The 26,561-nt window shown below is 41.4% G+C and overlaps 1 protein-coding gene across 1 annotated transcript in view; it reads left to right on the top strand.

The window, feature by feature from the left end:
- The window catches only part of SH3RF2 (SH3 domain containing ring finger 2), a 98,078-nt gene extending 73,089 nt beyond the window's left edge, over positions 1-24,989 (top strand). The window contains exons 7-10 of the mRNA XM_075860030.1: positions 16,465-16,691; positions 19,771-20,114; positions 20,342-20,344; positions 23,322-24,989. Of these exons, the coding sequence (XP_075716145.1) occupies positions 16,465-16,691; positions 19,771-20,114; positions 20,342-20,344; positions 23,322-23,651 (904 nt within the window). The 3' untranslated portion in view covers positions 23,652-24,989. The remainder of the gene's footprint in view (positions 1-16,464; positions 16,692-19,770; positions 20,115-20,341; positions 20,345-23,321) is intronic.
- Positions 24,990-26,561: the final 1,572 nt, after the last annotated feature.

Below are 26,561 nucleotides of genomic sequence, written 5' to 3'. Positions count from 1 at the left end.
CATTGGTTCTTCCGAGTTTTCCATGGAAGAACGAAGCAACGGAACCTCGGGAGCCAGAGTTGAAGGCACAAAAATGTTCAAGTCGTCGTTCCCTGAGACGTCGGTCAAGACGTACCGCTAAAGCCATAACCTGATCTAGAGAGTCAGAAGAGGGATAGCTAACTAATAGGTCCTTCAGGGCGTTCGACAGACCCAATCTAAACTGGCACCTCAAGGCAGGGTCATTCCACCGAGAAGCTACACAACACTTACTAAAGTCAGAACAGTACTCCTCAACGCGTCTCTTACCCTGACGTAAGGTCACCAGCTGACTCTCGGCAAAGGCAGTCTTGTCAGTCTCGTCATAGAGCAGAAAAAAAAATCAACAGAGGAAAGTTCAGGGGCATCAGGAACCAAGGAGAAGGCCCATTCTTGGGGGCCGTCCTGGAGCCGGGACATAATTATACCCACTCGCTGGCTCTCAGAACCTGAGGAGTGGGGCCTTAGACGGTAATAGAGCCTACAACTCTGCCGAAAGGAGAAAAAAGTCTTACGGTCCCCTGAGAACCGGCAACTTGAGGTGGGGTTCAAGAGGTGAGGTGGAGGGCACTACCTGGTTAGCATCACGCTGGTCGCACCTCTGAGCCAGGGCTTGGACCTGTAGGGAGAGACCCTGCATTTGCTGAGCCAGGGTCTCAAGGGTGTCCACAGTAGTGTAGGAACCAGGGTAGAAAAGGTATATCGGCCTGTGATTATGTAATGTCGGGGTAGGGAGACAGACAGGTGAGCCCTAATCTACCCGCCACTCAGTCCCTGCCTACTTGCACAGCCCCTCCTAGGCGACGGCGTACAACTGGGCGACGGTCCCTACGCTCAATAAGTGCACGACAGACAAACAGACAAGGGTACACAGAAGCTAAGGGAAATAGGGCAGTTGCCCATGGCAACACCGTGAGCAACAAGAGTAGTGTTCGAGGTACCAAACGCAGAGCAGGAGCGTAGTCAGTAAAGCCAGGGTCGATATGAAGCAGAGGTCAATAGTAATAGCAGGAACAGCAGAGCCAGGAAGCAAGAGAGCCTCACAGGCAAAGACAAGCAAATGAAGGTATAAATAGACCGAGGGCGGGAGCTAGAACCGTCTGGCCAGGCTGTGTGGTAGCAGAACGAGTCACTCTATCAGACCTAGGAGCAGATGCAGACTGATTAACCACGGGCTTCGACACAGAAGCTGTGTCTGGCAGATCCTTTACAGTAATTGGACAATTATCTCAAAAGCTATTTAATGGGCTGCATGGGCTATTCCCTCGTTAATCCATCATCAATTAAGCAGGTAAAAGGTCTGGAGTTAATTCCAGGTGTGGCATTTGCATTTGGAAGCTGTTGATGTGAGCCCACAACATGAGGTCAAAGGAGCTCTCATTGCAAGTGAACAGACCATCGTTAGGCTGAAAAATATGAAGAAATCCATCAGAGAGAGCGCACAAATTTTAGGAGTGGCCAAATCAACAGTTTGTACATTCTTGAAAAAAAAATAGCGCACTGGTGATCTCGTGAACTCCAAAAGGCCTGGACGTCCAAGGAAGACAAAAGTGGTGGATGATCCCAGAATCCTTTGCCTGGTGAAGAAAAACCCCTTCACAACATCTACCCAAGTGAAGAAGACTATCCTGGAAGTAGGTGTATCAGTATTTAAGTCTAACATAAAGAGAAGACTTCATGAGAGCAAATACAGAGGGTTCACCACAAGGTGCAAACCATTAATCAGCCTCAAAAATAGAAAGGCCAGATTAGACTTTGCCTTACATCTAAAAAAGCCAGCCCAGTTCTGGAACAGCATTCTTTAGACAGATGAAACTATGATCAAACTGTACCAGAATGATGGGAGGATGAAAGTGTAGCGAAGGCTTAGAACGGCTCATGATCCAAAGCACACCACATCCTCTGTAAAACATGGTGGAGGCAGTGTGATTGCATGGCCACCAAAGGCACTGGGTCACTAGTGTTTATTGATGATGTGACTGAAGACAGAAGCAGCAGGATGAATTCTGAAGTGTTCAGGGATATACTTTATGCTAAGATTCAACCAAATGCAGCAAAGTTGATTGGACGTCGCTTCACAGTACAGATGGAGAATGACCAAAAAACATACTGCGAAAGCAACCCAGGAGTTATTTAAGGCAAAGAAGTGGAATATTCTGCAATGACCAATCACCAGATATTAACCCGATCGAGCATGCATTTCACCTGCTTAAGACAAAATTTAAGGCAGAAAGACCCACGAACAAGCAACAACTGAAGACAGGTGCAGTAAAGGACTGGCAGAGCATCACAAAGGAGCAAACCCAGCGTTTGGTGATCTCCATGGGTTCCAGATTTCAGGCAGTCATTGCCTGCAAAGGATTCTCTGCAAAGTATTAAAAAAAAAACTATTTTATTTATGGTAATAATTTGTCCAATTACTTTTGAGCCCCTGAAATGAGGAGTCTGTGTAGAAAAATTGTTTAAATTCCTAAACATTTCACAGGATATTTTTGTTCAACCCCTTGAATGAAACCTGAAAGTCTACACTTCAATCGCATCTTAGTTGTTTCATTTCAAATCCAATGTGGTGGCATGCAGAACCCAAATCATGAAGATTGTGTCACTGTCCAAAAAATTCTGGACCTAACTGTATATATATATTGTCAAGATCTGTACATATGAGGGGGTTGCGGATGGCAATGAAGCCATAGATACAGTTTAATTTTAAAGTCCACGCCAACAGAAACCTCAGCAAACTAAGTTTTGCTGAGAAACTCAACAATCCTGGATTCCTTATCTCCCTGATCTTAACCAGCCAGGTGAGAAATACACCTCCAGTATTTTCCCAGGCATAGGCTTAAAATATATAAATATATACAGATGCAGCCATCTTTGTCTTTACTTTGCTAAGTTGCTGCAGCATGATATCGCCCAACAAAAGCCATTGAAAAGTCATTGAAATAGTCAAGAAAGGATCTTGCCACTGTGTATTTAATGCGCTAAAAGTCAATATAAAGATGGCTTCATCTGTATATACATACATACATATATACATACACTATATGGACAAAAGTATTAGGACAATATTACACATATAAATCCAATTCTAAATCCATAGGCATTAATATGGAGCTGGTCCTCCCATTTAAAGGTAAACAACTTCCACTCTTCTGGGAAGGCTTGCTACAAGATTTTGGGTAGTGTCTGTGGGAATTTTTGCCCATTCATCCAGAAGAGCATTTGAAGTTATACACTGATGTTGGATGAGAGGGCCTGGCTCACAATCTCTGTTCTAGTTTATCCCAAATGTGTTAGATGGAGTTAAGGTCAGGGTTTTGTGCAGGCCAGTCAAGTTCTCACCAAACTCACCAACTCGCCAGTCAAGTACTCACCTAACCATGCCTTTCTGGACCTTGCTTTGTGCACAGTCATGCTGGAACAGAAAAGGGCCTTCCCCAAGGTATTCCCACAAAGTTGGAAGCATACAATTATCCAAAATATCTTGGTATGCTGAAACATTAAGATTTCCCTTTACTGCAACTAAGGATCCTTAGCCAACCCTTGAAAAACAACCCCACAGCATTATCCCTCCTCCACTAAACTTTACAGTTGGCATAATGCAGTCAGGCAGGTAACGTTCTCCTGGCATTCACCAAACCCAGATAGAGAAGCGTGATCCGTCGCTCCACAAAACATGTTTCCACTACTCCAGAGGCCAGTGATGGTGTTCTCTACACCACTTGGCATTGTGCTTGGTGATGTAAGGCTTGCATGCAGCTGCTCGGCCATGGAAACCCATGCCATGAAGCTCTTGGTTGTGGTTCCTAAATGCTTCAACTTTGCAATAATACCACTCACAGTTGATCGTGGAATATCTAGGAGGGAAGACATTTCACAAACTGACTTGTAGCAATGGTGGCATCCTATTATAGTACCACGCTCTAATTCAGTGAGTTCTTTAGAACTACCCATTCTTTCACAAATGCTTGTAAAGGCAGATTGCATGGAGAAGTGCTGGATTTTATACGCCTGTGGTAATGTGAATGAATGAATGAAGAAACTGAATTAAATGATTAAGAGGTGTGTCCCAATACTTTTGTCCATATAGTGTATGTATACACATTCATGAATTAAAACACCCCTTTGGCTTACTGAAGTGTTCTGTATACTTATTTCCCACTGTTTTCTAAACCGTTCTAGCCTTTTCTGTCTTTCGAGGTTTTGACCGGTAAACGTATAATGTTAAATGTAGATCCAAATTTTCCCTTTTATTATTGTATAATGGTTGCCTTGCCGTTGTTTACAAAAAATACTTCCGATAGTAAATCGTCTATGCATTGTACACAATTACATTCTTTTAAGTCAGCAGAACACGTTTTCCTCTTCTCATATTCATGTGGTTATGTGTCATGAATTGTCATTGACTAGTATACTTGAAATATTCCAGCAAGGGAATGGAAATTGTGGTTTGTGTTCTTAGTGCTCATTTTGCAGCCTCTTCATTGTTCTCCCCCCAACCATAACAATAAAACGTAACTACAAGAGAAGACATAAATAGCACTATAATAAGGAGTACGAGGCAGACGCTGAGCAGGCAGATCTACATCACAGAGCCTATTCCGTACTCTCTGAAATGTCTGTACTAATGAAATGAATTGGTGCATTGGGTGCTTTGCCACAGACTAGCTATATTATTAAACTATAAATCAGGCTCACTAGGCAACAGCCTATAACACAAGCCAAGAAAGTTTGAATTGTTCCGTATGGCATCGTTTCAGTTGAATTATGACAAGTTGGATTTTAACTGCGGGCTTCAGGGACAGAGGCTTGTTTGTTCATCTTTACCAGTAATGCATACAGATGTCTCCTTTCATTGAAACACAAAGGCCCATATTTACGAAGACGGACGTTTCATACACCAGACTTAGGGTAAGTTCACACGTAGCGTAAATACTGCAGATTTTCCGTAATGGAATTCGTTGTGGAAAATTCGCAGCATAATAGAGTAGCAGCAGAGTGGATGAGATTTGAACAAATCTCATCCACACCCTGCGTAGATGCAGAGCGGAAAAAAACGCTCAGAAAGTGACCTGTGGCGCGGTTCTTTAATCCGCCGCATGTCAATTGTATTTGCGTAAACGCTGCTTATTTGTTGCAGGATTTCTCCATTTAATTAAATGGGGGAAGTAAAACTCACAACAAATAGCGGATGTTGCGCATTCTGCGGCAAAATCGCGGCGATCCCGCAGTAAAAAACGCAACTCAGAAAAAAAAAAATCTTATTCTTATCCAGAAGTCTGTATTTTTTCCTCCAGGCTGGTCTCCTGGCATGACGTTTCATCCCATGCAACCGCTGCAGCCAATCACAGGTTACAGCGGTCACATGGGATGAAACGTTATTCCAGGGCTGCAGAGCGTCATGCCGTAAGGACATCAGAGGGGTGCGTCACCATGGAAAGTATCCTTTTTTTTTTTTCCAGTTTTCCACAGAGGACATTCCAGCCAGAATACCACAACTTTTTTTCTTTCACTTAGTAATGGGAGGTATGGTTGCTTATATTAACCCATACATAAAACAAGAGTAAAATATATATACAGTATATATATATATATATGTATATATATATATATATATATATATATATATATATATATATATATATATATATATATATATATAGAGAGAGAGAGAGAGAGAGAGAGAGAGAGAGAGAGAAAGACAGAGAACACAGTAACGGCCCCAGGACTTCAAGGTAGATGAAAAGCAGGGTGGATTTATTCACCTCAACACAGCAACGTTTCGGTTCAACAAAAACCTTTCTCAAGCCATGGCTTGAGAAAGGTTTTTGTTGAACCGAAACGTTGCTGTGTTGAGGTGAATAAATCCACCCTGCTTTTCATCTACCTTGAAGTCCTGGTGCCGTTACTGTGTTCTCTGTCTTTCTCTATTTTGAATTGGGGAATTGATTCATCCCCTGGTGACTAGCACATGGCCTGATTTTGGAAGTATTGGAGTGCTGTGTTCATCTACCTTTGGACTTTCCCGGAGTGCTTCTTTAAACAATAAAGCGATGAGCTTAACCATTGTATTGTGTTTTATGCTTCATTTGCATTGCTCAGTGGATGAGTTGAAATAATTGAAATCATTCATTTGTGAATTGTTTCCTGCCATTGTGTTTAAATACACTGTAACATTTAAATACTGCTTCATCTGTAACAATAGAAACATGGGTTTAAATGACTGTTTCGATATTCCACACTTAGACCTCATGCACACGAACGTAAAAACGCCCTTAATTACGGGCCCATAGACTTCTATTGGCCACGTGTACCTTCCCGATTCCTTACGGGAAGTTGCCCGTGCTGTTGAAAAATATAGAACATGTCCTATTTCAGGGCATAATTACGGCATGGGCAGGCCCATAAAAGTCTATGGGGCTCCCGTAATTACGGATGGCTACATGTGTGCACCCGTAATTACGGGAGTGTTGCTAGGCGACGTCAGGGGATAGTCACTATCCAGGGTGCTGAAAGAGTTAACTGATCGGCAGTAACTCTTTCAGCACCCGGGACAGTGACTACCGCTGGAGTTAATAGTATTAAAAGTTAACTAACCTGCTTCTTCCTCCAGTCCGGCCTCCCGGGATGACGTTTCATCCCATGGGACCGCTGCAGCCAATCACAGGCCAATCACAGGCTGCAGCAGTCACATGGACTGCTGTGTCATCCAGGGAGGTCGGACTGGATGTCAAAAGAGGGACGCGTCACCAAGACCACGGTACGTATGAACTTCTTTTACTTTAAATCGCTGCGGAAACTCTGCCCGAAATGGCTGCCCCTTCTCTCTTTCCAGCACTGATATAGAGAAGGGGCTGCCGATTAGTGCAGAGAAAAAGGGGCCGTAAATACGGGTGGAATACTGGTGACACCGGACCCGTAGTTATAGGCACGGGTCTGTAAATACTGGTGGAATACGGGTCGAATATGTGTGACAAACGACCCGTATTTACGCCAGTATTTATGGGAGGAAAAAAATACGTTCGTGTGCATGAGGCCTAAGTCAGCTAACATTAGGAATAAACCTCTATTTGATTGGGTATTTGAAAGATACAGAGAAAAAATTCTTTGTACACAAGACAGGACTTTTATGTATAGTCAAAGAGGATATCAAATGGGTGAATTTTAGAAGTTTACAATATGAACAACAATAATGGGTTTCGTTTGAAGCAACTCTTAAATAATAGATAAAAATGGAAATAAATCTACCATACAGAGGGTAAAGAATGCATAATGAATAATATATCAAAACACCAAACTACATATAATTCATCATGATGTGTCATTCATATTAAATCTATATTATTCATGTAACCAAGCCTGCATAATTCCGTTTTACACTATTTCCTGCCTCAGTAAATTTCCTTCTCTCTTACTTGTGGGGAAATCCAGTTTCGTAATAAAATAGATAGATAGATAGATAGATAGATAGATAGATAGATAGATAGATAGATAGATAGATAGATAGATAGATAGATAGATAGATAGATAGATAGATAGATAGATAGATAGATAGATAGATAGATGAGTTAAAATGGAGGTCGTTCACCTTCTGCCGCTATAACAGCCTTTACTTTTCTGGGAAGACTTTACACAAGATTTTGGAGTTTGTCTGTGGGAATTTGTGCCCATGTTGTCCAATTATTTGAATAGGCATTTTTACTGTTTATTTTCTCTGTAGTGTGGTTTTGCAGGTAAAATAAGCAGATATACCGTTCTCCCAACTCTTTAAGACAACTCCTTTGTATTTGCCCTGGCATGCTGAGCTCATAGAGGGTTTCCCGCAAATATAGGCCCACCCCTGTTAGCTATGGCTGAGATTTGCTCATCTGCAGTAGCGGCATAGGGAAAATGAGCCATCACACAGAGGCTTCCGATTACATGTGATCGCTGGAGTACCCTGCCATGGGAACCTCAACAATCAGCTGGTCTTAGAGGGGCCTACAGCCTGAAAGCGAGTTGATCATACCGGACAGCCGGTTGACAATAGTAGTAAAAAGTGAATGTTTGTATAGTATAGTTTATATTCATTTTTTTCTTATCCATTAGAAATATTTCAAAATGTGTCCTATTAAATCACATCTTTTATTTGCCATTCTCGTGTGCTCATAATCAAAAGTAATTTGTAATCTACTTAATTAAATTATTAAAGATATCGGCCATTTGAAAGATAGTGATCTCAATAATAATTGAAAGACATTTACAAGTTATATCAAGACCTTCATAACACATTCATCTATTAATGGTTGTTTTTTACAGTGATATAGACATTTGTAGATAATTAACTATTGCAGTTTATTTACATGTATCTTAGCAAAGCATTTTTTTAAAATAACTTGATCATATTAAAGGTAATTAGTTCTTTCGTTAACTTTCGGGATTTGCAGGGAATAGAGGGGGCTTGTGTACATTTTTTTGAATGTGGCTTAGTCTAATGACCGGCAGGTTGTAAATCCACTGTGCTACAGAACTGGTTTGATTTAGGGCCACCTCTAAGGGAGTTTTCTAAGTAGCTTCCCCGGTATTCACCCTTTAACCCCCATAGGGGAATCTTGACTTCACTGCGGGAAGGCTACCAGGTCGCTACCTCTTGAGGTGGTCCCAGTGTGAGTAGCAGCTGACTTAGCGGACCAGGAGACAACGGTGTAGTACAACGTGGGTACAGGCACTGGCAGATGATACCTTGGCAGACGGATGCAGATCTGAAGTTACAGTTCTTAACAGGTTCTTCAGTCTTGCAGCAGGACACAGTTTGCCAACAGGTAGCAGAATACAGACTGGTAGCAGGTAGCATGCAAGATGCGTACTGGTATCAGATAGCAGAATGCAAATGGGAACATTTGCAGGAAACAACTAAGTTGCACCAAAGTTGCTCAGGGACCCGGTGATCAAAGCAGGTCCTTTAAATAAGCCTGGGGCAACAAGGATTGGTTGGGGAGGTTTAAAAATGCACGCATTGGCCCTTTAAGAGGCGGCCAGGGAGCGCACGGCCTGAGAAACTTACGGCTATGAGCAGGAGGTGGAGCACAGCCACAGAAGGCAGGAGATCGGCGTTGGCGTCCACGAGCAGCAGAGGGACCAGGCACACTGGCGGCGAAATTAGGCGACCTGCATCACACTTAGATTTCTGTTCTCCTATGGAGGGTAGGTATATCAGCCAGTCATCTAGGTTTTCAACCTGTGGTACACATACCCCAAGAGGTACACTCCATGTCTGTATGAGGTAGGTACACTGTCCTCATGGTGTGCCTTACGTAAGCAACACAGTGCATGATCATAGCCATGGTGGTAGTTTGGGGTAATTTATCTGAGTAGAGGGTACTTGGCTTAAAGGGGTTTTCCCACTTTCTGACAACTGATGACCTATCCACTGGATAGCTAATCAGTATATAATCAGTGCGTGTCTGACACCTAGACCCCGCACGATCCGTCACTCCGGCTGCCTCCGGGCGCCGGACGATGATGACGGAAGCAGATGGCTCCAGTCAAAGAATAGCGGCCGAGCTGCAGAACTGCAGATCTGCTCCTATTTAAATTAATAGAAGCAGGGCTGCAATACTGCCGAACCGCTGCTATGCAGTGTTCGGAGCCATGTGCTTCCGACTCCAACTACTGCATCCCGTTCCAAACATCCGGTGCACGGAGGCATCCGGAGTTGTGGATCGGTGCGGTGTCCAGATGTCGGACACGCACCAATCATATACTGATGACCATCCGGTGGATAGGTCATCAGTTTTCAGAAAGTGGACAACCCCTTTAAGGAAGTTGACCTAAGGCACCATTGAAATGCAGAGCATTTCAATGGTGCCCTAGACCAACTTTCTTAAGCCAAGTACCCTCTACTGAGATAAATTACCCCAAAGTACAGACATTACACACAGACATAGCAAAGCAGCCAAACATACATGTTACGAGATTAATTGAACCATGTAATGTATGGACAAGCTTGATCCGCCAAAGCATGGGATGCTCTTACATTGCAGCTTTCCTTTCTAGATCATAGGGAGTCATCTGGAAAATGGGGTCCCACTTTATGATGTTCATATTTTCTAGTAGGGCATATAGAAAGGGGTGACTCTAGTATACACTATTCTGTGTGTGCTTATTGTCTCCCGCCCAATGAAACCTTTGACCTACGACAACTTCTAGATTTTGGAAAATACCCTAACATCGTTTTGAGGCAACCCCTTTTTAGAGATTTTATATTTGTGTGTTCAAGAAATGGGACAAAGGTTAAATGGCAATTAGCATAGAGCTGCCTTCAGCAACCCGTCAATCGCGATTGATACGCCAATCGCTGACGGGTCCAGAGTAGATTGTAGGGAAACTCAATGATTGTGATCTACCAGTACAGTACAAAGTTCATCGCAGGCCAGTCTCTAACAATGTTGTGGACAGTTTGGTCAGTAGCATTGGACTAGGTCCTGGCTTATATAAGACTAAGCTGCAGTATACCTTCCACCTATCATAATGCTACAGCTCCGCCAGGGAGAGGAGCAGTCTCCCATTGAAGGACCTGCAACCACCTCATCATAGTCATGTAAGTTGCTGCTGTGAGGCAATGAGGACAATCTGATGGCACCGTAAATTGGTTAATGGGGGCCCTTTAGTGGCATTACTAAAGGAGACATTTAGGTGATGGCATTGGGGGGCATTGTTAATGGGGGCATTTTGATGGTAATAATGGAGGCACTCAGATGGCACTGAAAATGAGGCCACTATGGATGCATAGTTAGTGGGGCACAACAATTCACCTAGAAATGGGTCTACTGTGGTGGCATTTTTAACATAGGTCCCTTTAGTGGCATTGTTGAGGGGGTACTGTGGTCGCATTGTTAATGTGGGCATATTGGTGACACTGTGAATGGGGGCACTGTGATGGCATTATTAATGGAGACTCTGTAGTGTGACTATAAATGGAGGGAATATGGTGACACTGTTAATGGGGGAACACTGGTGGCGTTAGTAAAGAAGGAAAAGTAGAAAGAAATAAAAACAGTGAACAACGGTACTGCAGGAAGGCGCATTTCATTAGTATCATTTGTAACCTAGTGCTAGATCTTCAGAACCCCTTATATTATTTTGGTAGATCTTCATGACTTCAACTTCAGTACCCCTGGCATAGAATATGATAAAGCTGATGGGAAAGTCTACTGCGGGATGTGAGAAATATAGGATTTGAAGAAGTATTATATTCAACCTGGACAGTAACCAAACTATTAAGCAATAGCCCCACAGAAAACAATTGTGACCTATAAGAAAAGTAGAATGTTCATGAATGTTTATTTTTTATTTTAAAAAAAAACCCTACCATTACATAAATAATAAATCTGACATTTTATGTCCTGTCATTTGAGGTACGGGACGACGACCATCTTGTTCCCTTGATCAGTGGGGATCTTAGTTGCCAGATTTTAATGGCTGATATTTTAGGGGACAACCCGTTTAAGGGCATGACCACACATGGCGGAATTCCTCCGCAACTGTCCGCATCAATGCCGCACCTAATCCGGGTTGCGGATTACGGCTGCGGATCTGCACAAAATGTGCAGTACATTGATGCGGACTAGCTGCTGCGGACTGCGGGAAAAGTGCTTCCCTTCTCCCTATCAGTGCAGGATAGAGAGAAGGGACAGCACTTTCCCTAGTGAAAGTAAAAGAAATTCATACTTACCGCCCGTTGTCTTTATGACGCGTCCCTCCTTCGGCATCCAGCCCGACCTCCCTGGATGACGCGCCAGTCCATGTGACCGCTGCAGCCTGTGCTTGGCCTGTGATTGGCTGCAGCCGTCACTTACACTGAAACGTCATCCTGGGAGGCCGGACTGGAGACAGAAACAGGGAGTTCTCGGTAAGTATGAACTTATATGTTTTTTTACAGATACATGTATATTGAGATCGGTAGTCACTGTCCCGGGTGCAGAAACAGTTACTGCCGATCGCGTAACTCTTTCAGCACCCTGGACAGTGACTATTTACTGACGTCTCCTAGCAACGCTCCCGTCATTACGGGAGCCCCATTGACTTCCTCAGTCTGGCTGTAGACCTAGAAATACATAGGTCCAGCCAGAATGAAGAAATGTCAAGTAAAAAAAGCAAGACGCATCCGCAGCACACATGACATGTGCATGACAGCTGCGGACTTCATTGCGGAACTTTGAATCTCCATTGAAGTCAATGGAGAAATTCCGCCATGAGTCCGCCACTGCTCCGCAACAGACAGAGCATGCTGCGGACACCAAATTCCGCTCCGCAGCCTATGCTCCGCAGCGGAATTGTACGCATCGTGTAAACGAACACTGCTAAATTAAAGTGAAAGTCAATGTAGAAACGGCTCCGCTGCGGATTAACGCTGCGGAGTGTCCGCAGCGGAATTTAAGTGCAATTCCGCCATGTGTGAACCCGCCCTAAGGGGCATAATATAATTGCAGTACCACAAAGGAACAGGAATGACTACAGGACTTTGGCCATAAAATAAAAAATACAAACTTGCACACTTCATTTATGGAAATTACTGTAGCAGGTAAAGGTTAGGGGCCTTCTGTCCATCTTTAGCACAAATAGCAAAAATGTATTTCTATTGTATCACTCAAACGGTCAGAGATTTCAAACTAGTTCTTCTTTTGGAAGATACTAAGCATAGAATGCAATGGATGCTGCTTTGAAAATAGAATTCTGCTAGGCTCTGTGGTTCAACCGTCAATGAAAGGATTACGTAATCCGCTCACAGTTCTAAGGCTTTAAAAGAACAGCTGACATAGAGTAGCACCGCAAAACATGCACCAAGTAAAAGAGTTTTGATAATACTCACAAGATGAAAGATACAATAGGAGAATAGAAAATTTTATCATTCGCGCCATACCAGTCAACTGCCCAACCCTGCTGAGTTTCGCTCTGTCTGCTTCGTCCAGGGACAACTTAAATAGTTGTAATACTACAACTCCGAGAACATCAACAGTTTCAAGTCCTTTAACAAGCCATTATTGGTGGAATTAGGTCACGGGATTGCATACTAAATAGTGAATCGGTCCGAACAATACACATAATGAGTATTAATGGGAGGGAACTGGGCTTAGTCCATTTAGGTCATTTGTTTTGTCATTTTTTGTGAATAAAAGGATGAGACTAGCTTCCTGATTGGCCAGATCCTACCATTTCATCAAACATTGAGTGTTGGTTTACAGAAAATTTGGTCTATTTATAGACCTAAGGAATAAGCCTTCTTAATTTTGTAGCACCGGTGCCGCTGACCGCCGGCATCTCCCTCCTACTGGCGGCCACAGCTGTTGGCTTGTTCATCCTCGCCAACGTCTCCCTTCCCAGGAATGCTGTCTTTCTTAAATGGCCAGCGCATACACCAGTAAAAGTGTCCCCAGCCTATCCTTGCACACCCAGGACTTTATAAGTGACCCTGCCCCTTGCCTAAGTGCCTGAGCAAAGTTGGACAAACCTAGTGTTATCCTGCGAAGCTTCCATATCCTGTATGCTGAATCCGTAACCTGTTGGTATCATGTACCTTGAGTCCGTTAGCTATCGGTATCCTGTATCCTGAGTCCGTTACCTATCCGTACCCTGTGTCCTGAGTTTGTTACCTTTCGGTGTCCCATGCCCTCTAGGTGCTTCTAGTAATCTGGCACCAGCGTGCCTCCAGTAATCCAGCACCAGCCTGCTTCCAGTAATATGGCACCGGCGTGCCTCCAGTAGTCCGGAATCAGCCTGCTTCCAGTAATCCAACGCCAGTCTGCTTCCAGTAATCCGGCACCAGCCTGCTTCCAGTAATCCGGCTCTAGACTATATCTTGCTACCACCAGGGTACCATCTGCCTGTCTCATCCTAGCTTCTGTTTGGCCAGCAGCTACTCTGCCGGGACCTCAAGAGGTAGTGACCTGGAAGTCTCCCCGCAGCGAAGACCAAATCCCTGTAGGGGGGGTCAAAGGCTGAAGACCAGGGAGGATGCTTGTATCTTTTATCTTGTGAGGACTTTGGCCAGTTGAATCATGGTTAAACATTAGGCACTTTTTCTTACGACGGGATGTCACTCTTGTCATTTTACCTTAGTGGAATTTAGCAAAAAGACTTAGCTACACTTTGGGTTTTATTCATTCATCTCCTGACCGAAAATGTATTTGTGAGCCCCACTGGGCTTAGGTACTGGTGTGTGACTACTGTATAACCACGGTAAACATGTTATGTAACTTATACATTTTGAGTCTGGTTTTCTTAACATTCTAAAATTGTTGAAGTTAAAAAAAAATCCGATGATTGAATTTCTATTTATTTGGAAAAGGTGGATAAGATTCTTCCTTGTTTTAGATTGTGTGCCAGAATAAATGCCTGAATTGCTAGTTGTCCAGATATGTCTGTAAATAACGCCCATGCCTTGTCAGACGTAAGCTTAAGTTAGAGCAGTTGATTATTTTTCTGTTCTTTGTTTCAGCCAGTAATATGTGGATTTGGAATGTCAAAATAGCAGAGAAAAGTTGGGTTCAGTATTTAAGACGCACTTGAGAACTTCTTCTTCACCCTTGCTGAAAGATACACGTTTGATGAATCATATTATACTAGTATAGTTTGATCTATTTTCTATTCAAAAACTGTATGTATTATAACACATTTGGCATTTTAATATACCATCCATATTAATGGGAGAAGTAAGAGTATGACATAAAAGAATTGTGTATAAGTTTGTCTATATCTTGTAGTTTAATCTATTCTCTACTAGTTTTTTTTTTATAAATTAATTTGTCATCATTTGCCACAATTACATACTAAATAGGAAAAGAATCTGTGGGTGTTATTGAACAGAAACCAGTGTCAGGCAGCTGTTGCCAAAGCAATTAAGATGATGGGATGCATCAAAACAGGCATAAATGCACATGATGAGAATATTTTAACCTTTATAGAAATCACTAGTTAGGCCTCATGCACACGACCGTAGTGTTTTTCTGGTCCGCAAATTCCAGGACCGTGTTCCGTGAAATGTCATCCGCAGTTCATCCGTATGTAATCCGCAGTTCATCCGTATGTAATCCGCAAAATGCGGATGAAAAAAAAAAAGCCTAGGTAAAACAGGATGACGACAGAACTCATTCCCGCTCGTCGCCTAGCAACACTTCCGCAAATCCGCAAACTGCGGATGACATACGGAGGTGTATCCGCAATTTCCACGGGCCCATTGACTTCTATTGGCATGTCCGCATCGAATTTGCGGCCCGTAATAAGACATGTCCTGAGTTTCTGCGGCACGGATGTGCGGACATGAGGAGACCCGTGAAAACACGGATAGTGTGTATGGGCCCATAGAAATGAATGGGTCCGCAATTCTCCCGTGGATTTGCGGGGGAATTGCGGACGCAAAAACACGGTCGTGTGCATGAGGCCTTAGACTGTAAGGCAGACCTAGGTGGTCCACACGGCTACAACAAACAAATCAAACCCTTCTCATTTGAAGAGGCACAGTTCTTGATACATCTGCGGTACAGGCAGGCGGTCGATGAATGGCTGGACCTCAACTTCGTCAGACACAGTCTAGGGAACTCCTCCTGATGCAGGGAATATCTGGTAAATTTAGGATTACTAGGCCGCAACAGACTTGCGGATTGTACCTATTTTGGGGTTTTGGGGTGTTTATTTATTCTGGGGTTTAGCTTGGCATCTGAAATTATTTACTGTTCTATGTCTGGGTTCTGCATTTATTTTGGGATTTAATGAACAATTCATATGTACTAATTGATTGCACGGAAAGGAGTCAAACGCATTAGGTTGGCCGTTTGGGGACATAGTCTATGTAAATTGGCAGGCATATGTTAAAAATATGTTGTGCACTCCTTATCACACCACTTCTGGAAATCTGCCTGATGTCACCATTCAAAATTGGGCAAGTATGGTGTGTTAGCCTGTGTGTGTTTTTATGCTGCAAATATGTGTTCTTGTTGTGTAAGTATGTGTTAGTGACTGTACACTCATCCCTGACTGTCCATAAAAGCATTAGAAAAAAAATGTTTCAAAATTCTAAAATCTTATTCGAGTTTATGGAAAAAATACATATGGCGAGAACACAGACCAGAAACCTATAAAAAAAAGCCAGCACCTATCATACATATACACATGAAGATTGGAAAAGATGAAATGATGCCCCACAACACAGGAGAAAACATGCTCTTCTGTTGTTTATGGTTCTACAGGGCACTGGGCACTCATGCCTGATCATTATCCTAGAGAAGGCAGCTCCACCTTATGAATTTGACTTCCCCTGGCAGGCCAAAAATGAGCTGGGCTGCTAGTTGGCAATTACTGGTCTAGACTACAGCATATTACACTTTTAGTTCTTATCAATTTTTTCTACATTTGCAATTCATTATTCCAGCCTAAGATTAACAGACACAAAATGTTTGCATTTCTTTGCAGAAAACCTTCAAAATATCCTGATCCAAGGCTTCCTTCTCATCACAGCAACTGGATTTCAAGTAATGCTTCAGTCTCCTCACAGGGTAGTGTGTCTGAAACTGGTATAACTAGGCCTGTCAGGTCTGTTTTTGTGCCAACTGCTGTGGTGGAACCAGTGAAAAAGAATTTGACTTCCTCTTCAGCTCTTGTATCCACTCTCCGTCGGAGAAATGACAGCCTCAAAAAAAGTATGTCCTAGCCTATGATGTTTGGACTTATTTACCACTATGGTATTCTGCTCTCTCTACTTTAGATTTTATCCTTCCAAAAATAAACTTTTTATCTAGTTTAGCATATTGGCATGATCGTTTATTTATGTTCTAACTCGACATTTAAAGAGTTATTCGCATCTCATAAAGTGATGGAACATCGCTAATCAAAGAACCCAATTAATGTCTAATTCTGTCCATACAAAGGAATGGCAAAGGTGGTCACATTCACTTTGAGGAAACATTTTTAATTTAAAAAAAACTGAATAGAAAATACGGCCTAGCTTAAGTCAACAATGTTTAGTGTATTTTAAAGTTTTTAACTATATATTAACCTATACTCACTAAAATCGAAATCGTACTTGGCAATAATTGCATTGACATTGCATTGAAGTATTCATCATTGATATTATACAAACTGATATTTTAGAATGTTTTAGCAAAGATGGTGCACAGTTCATACACTGTTTACACAATTGTAACGCTTTTAAAAAAAATTATGTTACTGCTTAACCCCTTAAGCCACCAGGACGTAACTTACATCATGGTTTGGCTTACATAACGCCATCATTCAGACAGTATATATCCTATATAATTACAGCACCAAAACCAAGCTCAGTGCATAAATACAGTACCAGGACAAAGCTCACTACATAAATGCAGCCCCAGAACCAAGCTCAGTACATAAATACAGCACCAGGTCAAAGCTCACTACATATGTACAGCACCTGAACCAAGCTCAGTATGTATATACAGCATCATAGCCAAGATCAGTGCATATATAAAGCACCAATACCAGTTCATATATACAGCACCAGAACAAAGCTCAGTCCATAAATGCAACACCAGAACCAAGATCAGTACATATCTACAGTATCATAACCAAGAGCAGTACATATGTACAGAACAAGCTAGTACATAAATACAGCACCAGAACCAAGCTCAATACATATATATACATCCCCAGAACCAATCTCAGCATATAGTTAAACAGCACCAGAACAAAGCTCAGTACATATATACACAGCACCAGAACCAAGCTCGGTACATAAATACCGTGCCAGAACAAAGCTCAGTACATACATACAGTGCCAGAACAAAGCCCAGTACATTAATACAGCGCCAGAACGAAGCTCAGTACATAAATACAGCACCAGAACCAAGCTCAATACATAAATACAACTCCAGCACAAATACAGCTCAATTTAGTGCAACACCTGCCGTATAGGCTTGCTAGACATAAAACTACAGCTTCCAGAATTGCTCAAACAATGGTAAGGATATGCTGGGAGTTTCAGTTTCACAAAAAACAATCTTACCACCCATCAGCTCGCTGCAGATCATACAATGACTACAGTACTTATTAGAGGCAGAATAAACATTTACATCAAGTGACTCACAGGTGACATCTTCTCCGATTCTAGTTGTTCTTTTTCTCATTTCTTTTCCATCTGGTCCAGACCTCTATGATGGCTTCTCTTGGCCACAGCCCATTTCTGCAGTTTACCGCTCAGATGTCTTCATCTTCTCACTTTTCAAACATTTCTGCACCTATAAACGAAAATAAAATTCTCATGGTGCCACACACTATGCCCCTAAATATCATAGCACCATACACATAGCTAATGCCACTCACACTTTTAAGAGGAAAATAAAAACCTGTGCATACTCACCTGATCCCATTGCCGAACCGTCCTCTTGCAATGCAGACCTGCTCTTTTCTGAGCAGGTCTGCTGGGGCTGAACGATGCAAGCGCCGCGATGATGTAATAACGCCGCTTGCGTCATTGAAAGGCGCTGAATAGCAGGTTATGGAACAGGCGCTTATGCATGTAATTGTATCTGCGTCCTATAGTCACAGACACAATTATAGTGCAGGAAGGGATGTCGGCGGCTGATTTCAGTGGCGCCGCTGCCCCCTCAGAGAGGTAGCAGGCCACAGCCTGAGCCGAGACACTCATCTCGCCTTATGGACAGTGCAGCCCTGCGGGAGCCTAGCATTGAATGACTGGCAGGCTGACGCTGCAACTGAAGTTTCATCCCTTAGATGACGGGCTCCCTCTCTCAGAATCAGCGGCCCGTGATCGCCTTTGCATTAATGGAATGCCACTGCAGCCAGTGGCCTAGCAAACGCCCTCAGGCCTGCCATGGCAAGAGGCATGTCTTCATAGACTGCCTGTCAGTTTTGCACTGACAGGCAGTAATGCTTTGTTATACTAAATAGAGTTAACACATTACTTTAACTGAAGGTGAACGGCGTATGAAACAAATGCAAAAAACATCAGCATTGCTTTTCTTTCCATCCCCCTCTCAAAAAATAATAATAAAAGTTATTCAATAAGTGCCATGTACCCCAAAATGATACCAATAAAAACGACATCACATCCTACAAAAAACAAGCCGACATACGGTTGCATCAATTGTACATCAATTGATAAATACAAAAGTTATGTGATACAAAAACAAATTTGAAGAAAAATATGTTTTAATTAAGCAAAAGTAAAAATAAAGAAAAAAAACAACTACACATACAGTATTTGGTATCGCCGTAATTGTACCAACCCATAGAATAAAGGTAAAATGTTATTTACATCACACAGTGAACAGCGTAAATGTAAAACGCTAACACTGGCAAAATACAGTTTTTTTTCTATTCCCCCAGAAAGAGTTACAAGAAATTAATCAATGAGTTATATGTACCCCAAAATGGTGCCATTGAAAAACTCATTCCACAAAAAAAAACTCATACTCATGCGTGCCACTCATGCGATCCGATTCATGTTGTTGACAAATTGTCTGATTAGGGGGTGATTAGATGTGTCATATTCTCACCCCTGTAGTAGGGTAAAATTACTCCATTAAATGTAACAATCAGAAACCACATATCTGTTCTGACTGGTAAGAGGGGTGATAACATGAAGAAAAGTTCCTGTGTCACCCCCCAGGCTTTGATCCTGGTACCATTTGAAAGCTGGGATTTAATATGATACCTAGATTTAAGCTCTAATCATTATTTTATATTCTAGATATTTTTACATACAACATTTTGTTTTACTAGGTATGCCTCCACAGAAGAATGTACAAAGTAACACTACACCACATGCTGTGACCACCTTCAGTAGACCACCATCAGGCATTGTTCAACCACAACAGATTTTTATCAATGCCGCTCATTCTAATGTAGGAGCCAGTGCTGAAATCCGAGTGAGGCCCAGCTCAATTTGCGATGTTTTGCCTCTCTCTGGGAGACCAGTGGATTACAGGAGATTCTCTGCTGCTAGTTCCTTCACTTTTGAGCCCAAAGAGTTCCCAATTAAAATTGATTCACCATCAAAACTACCAACCTCTTCTCCTCCATCTATACTGGTGAAACCAGACACACCTAAAAGTGCTTCTGACAAGGTAACTATTGGAAAAGCATAATTAACTTTAATAAATAACACAGTAAAGAAATATGTTGTTTTCTATTCCATTCTTACTTTAGATAAGGTAGGGTGAAGAGATATGATACGCTGATTAAATTGGATGTCTTATTTCCATATTCGCCTATTAGGATTTGTAGGAAATAGATGAGGTCCCCTGATCTGGGACCCATTTTTGTTAGTCAGAATAGAGAGTACTGCAAAGAGCAGGTCACATCTCTACATTACACGGACACCTATTGAATCCAATGAGTGCAGGGGAGTGCTTCATTTCAACTGTTGCTGCCCCCCTCCCCATGATGTCCTCATTGAAATGTAATGCAATGTCCTAAGATACTTGGCTTTCAATATGTCACAATTTCAAGAAATCTACTTAGATTGCCCAGACGAAGTAGATGAACAAATCTTCTTGCTACAATGTATCAGTGTAGGCAAAATATATCAGTTAATAGTTATGGTTGTTTATCTCCCAGAATACAAAAGTTGTGTTTACGTGTTTTGAAGTATAGGAGAATGGCTGGCTGGGGCAATGACAGACAGGGAATACTCTTTTATGAGGCATGTGTGTATGTATGTATATATATATATATATATATATATATATATATATATATATATATATATATATATATATATATATATATATATGTATATATATATACACACATATATATATATATATATATATATATATATATATATATAACACTGAAGCATTTTGTAGCAAAATAAACCCTTTGCACAATGGTAATGCTTTCAAAAACAAGGTGGCCACTACTGGGCCTGGTGAAATATTGTTAGGAGATGTACATATGCAGGTTAGTAAGGGTATGTTCACACGATGAGAGGCATTTACGTGTGAAAAGACAGACTGTTAACAGCTGCCTCGTTTCACACGTAAATGCTCCTCCTCGCATTTTGCGAGCCGTCTGAGACGCTCGTAAATCTTGAGCTGTGCTTCATTGAGTTCAATGAAGAACAGCTCAAATTACGTGGCAAAGAAGTGCCCTGCACTTCTTTGCCGAGGCAGTCCATTTACGCGTCGTCGTTTGACAGCTGTCAAACGACGACGCGTAAATTACAGGTCGCCTGCACAATACGTTGGCAAACCCATTCAAATGAATGGGCAGATGTTTGCCGACGTATTGTAGCCCTATTTTCAGGCGTAAAACGAGGCATAATACGCCTAGTTTACGCCTGAAAATAGGTCGTGTGAACCCAGCCTAACAGTTCCCAGTGGTGATTGTTCATTACAGAACAGATTCTTGTCAGTCATCCTAAGAAAATGTAGGATTAGTACATGTAGTGCCAGTTTGAATACATACACAAAGTGTCCTGAAGTTGTTGGTTTCAGCTCAACTGACGGAATCGGATAAGAGAGGGAACGATACAGCTTCTATATAAACAAGATACATAGAAGCTGTATGTTAAAAAGTAATAAAAAAGTTAATAAAAGTCAATTGAAATTTATTTTTTTTAAAACACAAAATACATTAATTCCATTTAAAAAAAAAAATGCTTTAAAGCCTCCTTCGCATATAGACTTTTTATGGCAATTTAAACTGCATGAAAAAACGCTTCTATAAACGCTAGTGTTATTAAAATGTAACGTGGTTTAAGGTGTTTTGTTTTTTTCTGGCGTTTTAGAAGTATTATAGAGAAGCCTATGGGAAAACGCCTGTAAAAACACCGTACCAGGAGCATGCTGCATATGGAAAAACGCTACTGACCACAAAATTGCCTCAAAAACACCACAAACCAAAATGCAGTTGTGCGTAGTGCATTTTATATTTTACTATAGATTTGAATGTAACTTCTGTAAAGAACGCAGCAATAATGCCATGAAAAACATACAAAAAACGCTGTGTGTGAACCCAGCCAAAGGACAAGTGCGATCATCTAGTTGTCATATTAGTGAACACCATTTATACATATTAATACATCCCTTTATAAATAGATACCAAGTAAAATAGTTGCTAAACACATGGCTTAGACTTGCCATAAACAGCCCAACATTACCACCCAGTTAGACAATCTAGTGATCATACTGAAATCGAAAACTTCCAATGAACAGAAGCGCACAATATGACATAATTTTTTTTTTTTTATGAACACAAATCGTTTTTTGGGCTCACTGAGATGGCACCAGGTACGGAAGTTTTGTCACTGACGATTGGTGTCAGTCATATATCTTTTTGTCCATGGCTAGCTTCACCTTAAAGGGAATGTGTCGCTAGAAATTATTACATTTTTTTTTTTCAGTTAAACAGTTAGTGTATAAGTGATTACACATTGTTTTAATTTTTTTCATTTTTTCACAAGTCAGGAAATATTATAAATTAGATTCTAATTTATAACATTTCCATATGCTGGTCACTAGAGGGAGCAATTCCCGAAATTGCAGCATTGGCAATGTGGTAAAGCAACCTCATTGCTTTATGCTGCAAATTTGGAGTAGACACACTCGCTCTAGTGTCCTCACCCAATTCCCCCCTCCTTTATCCTGGCTAATGCCAGGAGAAGGAGGGGGTTGAATCTTCAAACCTCCTACACTGTGTGTTGCCATTTTCTGAGCGAATGCACAGTATAGGAGGATTAGATACAGTGGTAATCAGACAGTATAACACAAACATACACGAACATAACTTACCTGCTCCTGCAGCCGCTGCCGCCTCCGCTCCTATTCTTTGCGTCTTCGCTGCCTTGAACATGTGGACCGGTAGCCGCGACTGGAAGTCGTCATCTTATTGTCCAGCCGCGGCTTCCGGTCCACATGAAAATGGCACCGGATGTCGCTCTACCAAAGACCTTCCTTTTGGTCTGTGTGGGAGCGGTGCATGCGCCGTGCCCACACAGACGGCGTACGCTATAGTGTATGGAACGGCTCCCGTTCGCATTCTCTATGGGGATGTATGTGCCGTATTCCATCTCTGTACGTGTCGTTAATCGACACATACAGAGATGAAAAAAAAATGGCAGCCCCCATAGAGTAGTAAAAGTAAGAAAAAAGAAAAAGGTACAACACAAGAACACAAATAAATAAAATTAATTTTAATACCATACTAAAAGCAATATTATATTTAAAAAAAAACATTTGTGACACCTTCCCTTTAAGTTGGCTTAGCTAAGCACAATTTACCTGGTCCTATTTCAGTGTAAAAGTTAATAATTTTCTCTTTTTCAACAGGTGAAGACTGTAAGGTTCATGAATTTTAGTCCACCTACATTGAAACGTCAAAGTGCTCATTTTGATGACAAACTGGAACAATTATCCAACCATCCAACCAAGCCAGAAAACTCCTCCACATCAGACGCTTTGGTGACTATTCCATTAAAAGCCAACCCCAACTCAGCTCAGCCAGCAGAAGGTCGCAAAATACAGAAGCTAAAGAATACTTGCAATGACCTAACTCTTCCTCCACAATCAACCTTGTCCTTTCCCAACAAAAAAGTCCTAAATGATAACTCAAATAGGTGGAGTGCAATCTATCAAACGCAAGATATCCTGTCAACTTAGTGCCTCTGTCTTGATTCAACTTGTGCTAAGCTTTTTTTTTTCCTGCCATGGCACATAAATAAGATTTTGTGTCTGAGAGTTTCTCTATAATTTTCTCATCAATCCATTTTGTCATATGGGACAGAGTTACCACGACAAACAAAGGATCGCTGGCACCTTCAATTATGAATGTCTCTTTTACCCCTTATTCTTATTATCAAGACAGGTTTGTGTCAGACATCCTATCATACTCTTTGCCATATGAAGATATATAGTGGATATTTTTGACACATTGACTGGGTTATATTTCTCTTTAGGAAATAAGGTCACTTACTCAACAAGGTGAAAGAAAGAAACTAGTTAGATTTTCCTTTCCGTAGTTTGAAGCAGGACATTTAAAACTTTTGTTTTTATTGCCTGCCACTTTTATTGTATATATTATGTTTTTTTTTTTTGTTTTTCAATGAACCGTAAAATGAATTAGTAATCCAAAAAGTTGACTTTACAGTTCTGAGGTCTCAAATTCTACCTACTGTTACTCTGTCTGATTGTGTAATACCATGTCTCCATACTTTACAATTACATATGAGATAACTTTATTCTGCGGGACATGAAAGGAAAAAATCACTAACTGTATTTACTTTGATAAACTCAATGAACATGAAGTTAAAGGCTTCCATCCCTCCAGGACTGCCGTATGAGACTCTGGTTAGAGCTAGCCGTACACATAAGGTAATTGTTGGTGGATCTCTCCAGCATCTGCCTAATTCTTTGTTCCCACAAGAGATAAGTGACACCAAGGCGTCTAGCAGCCATTTACCCCAATCTATCTATGGCAATAATCATGCATGTTTGCCGATCCTAGCATGTATTTTTATGGGGGAGATAGCCCTGGGCTATAAAAAAGTGTCTGTTCAGATTCATCGGGCCTTTACAAAATTTGGATTTATCTAGCAGTCAGAAATCAGGCTGGATTTACATGCAGTGAGGTCAGTAGAAATAAACGCTATGCTCATATGGTCAAAATACTTAAGATTATAGAATCAGAAAACATTTTTTTCAGTTGCTTTGTCACTACTATTGGAGCATGTAAACACTAATGGCAAGGGAGACTTCATTATAGGGAATAGCAGGGATTTATTCCTTTACAATCTCTGTACCAATCCCAATAAAATATTTTTACATGTAAATGAACAGCTCATTCTGAAGTCACAATAATTATTAGGATGTATATCCAGCGTCATATGTTAGTTCTTGTTCCCAACCCCATCCACTCGCAACTCATACATGCCACTGTCTTCCATATGCACCTTTTGAAGTTTTTTTTTTGTTTTTTTTTAAATAAAAATGTCAGTGTGTTCTGTGCAACTTTCGAATTACTTTTTCTTAAAAATAATTTTTACTTTTTGAGATACAGCTGCTTTGTATACTATATACAGACCAGCTGTATCTAGCACTGAAACCTGTATCTGTCAGGTCAGCGGAACTGATGGGTTCAGTGACTGTAGGTCCTGCGGGTCTCTCACTCTAAGGGTGGATTTACACGTCCGTGCAACGCGCGTGATCTTCACGCGTTTCGTACGGACCTATGTTAGTCTGCGCAGCGTGAGTTTTGCGCAGCGTGAGTTCGTTGCGTAAAACTCACGACATGTCCTATATTTCTGCGTTTCTCGCGCATCACGCACCCATTGAAGTCAATGGGTGCGTCAAAATCACGCGCACCACACGGAAGCACTTCCGTGGGACGCGCGTGATTCGCGCAACAGCAGTCAAAAGTATGATTGAAAACAGAAAAGCACCACTTGCTTTTCTATTTACAAACATCCAAACGGAGTGTCATAATGATGGCAGCTGCGCGAAAATTACGCAGCCGCACATCCTATGTGATGACACACGGAGCTGTTAAGTGCCTTCTGCGCACGCAAAATGCAGCGTTTTTTGTGTGCGCAAAACGCACACGCTCGTGTAAATCCACCCTAACTTAGATGTGATCAATAGCAGCTCGATCCTGTCTGCTGACACTGAACCAGTCAGTGCTGCTGACCTGACGGATTCAGGTCATAGCACACGATACAGCTGCTCTAGATACAGAATACAAAGCAGCTGTATCTCAAAAAGTAAAAATTATTTTTAATAAAAAGTAATTAGAAAGTTGCACAAATCACACTAATAAACATTTGTATTTAAAAAAACATATAAATTACAAAAGGTGTACATAGTCTTAAAAGTATGCAGGAAAAGGTAAGTAAATGTTTCTGAGGTTGCTGGATCTGTTAAAATACTATTCAAATCATTTAATATTATGGCATATATGTTCGACCTCTGGGTCTCCCGCTGATCAGGAGAACGAAGGAATTGAGGGGGGATGTTTTCTAGTTACCTGCACAGGAGGTGGCCGGGGGCATCGCTGTGCAGGGAAATTCAACTCTAGTTAAGCAGTCAGACCCCACTGATCAATTGACGGATGGCATATCTAGCGATAAACATCACTTACTTTAGTGACCAGACTATTTTAGGCCCTAATGACCAAGGTATATTTTTCATTTTTCTATAGTCTCATTCACAGAGCTATAACTTTTTTATTTTTCTGTTGACATAGCTGTATGAGGACTTGTTTTTTGCGGAATTAGTTGTACTTCTTAATGGCACCTTTTTGGGGTAGATATCATTTTTTGATTAACTTTTATTAACTTTTTTCGGGGGGAATAGAAAAAAACCCTGAAATTCCGCCATTGTTCCATGCGTTTTAAATTGACGCCGTTCACTGTGCGGCGTAAATAACACATTACCTTTATTCTATGGGTCGGTACGATTACGGCGATACCACATATGTAGAAGTTTTTTATGTTTTACGGCTTTTGCACAATAAAAACACTTTTGAACTAAAATTGTTTTTGCATCGTCGCTTTCCAAGAGCCGTAATGTTTTTAT

Source organism: Rhinoderma darwinii, chromosome 3 (assembly GCF_050947455.1).
Source record: "Rhinoderma darwinii isolate aRhiDar2 chromosome 3, aRhiDar2.hap1, whole genome shotgun sequence".
Taxonomy (NCBI): Eukaryota; Metazoa; Chordata; class Amphibia; order Anura; family Rhinodermatidae; genus Rhinoderma; species Rhinoderma darwinii.
Note: the sequence above shows the minus strand (reverse complement) of the source record. Positions and strands in the feature narration are given on the sequence as shown.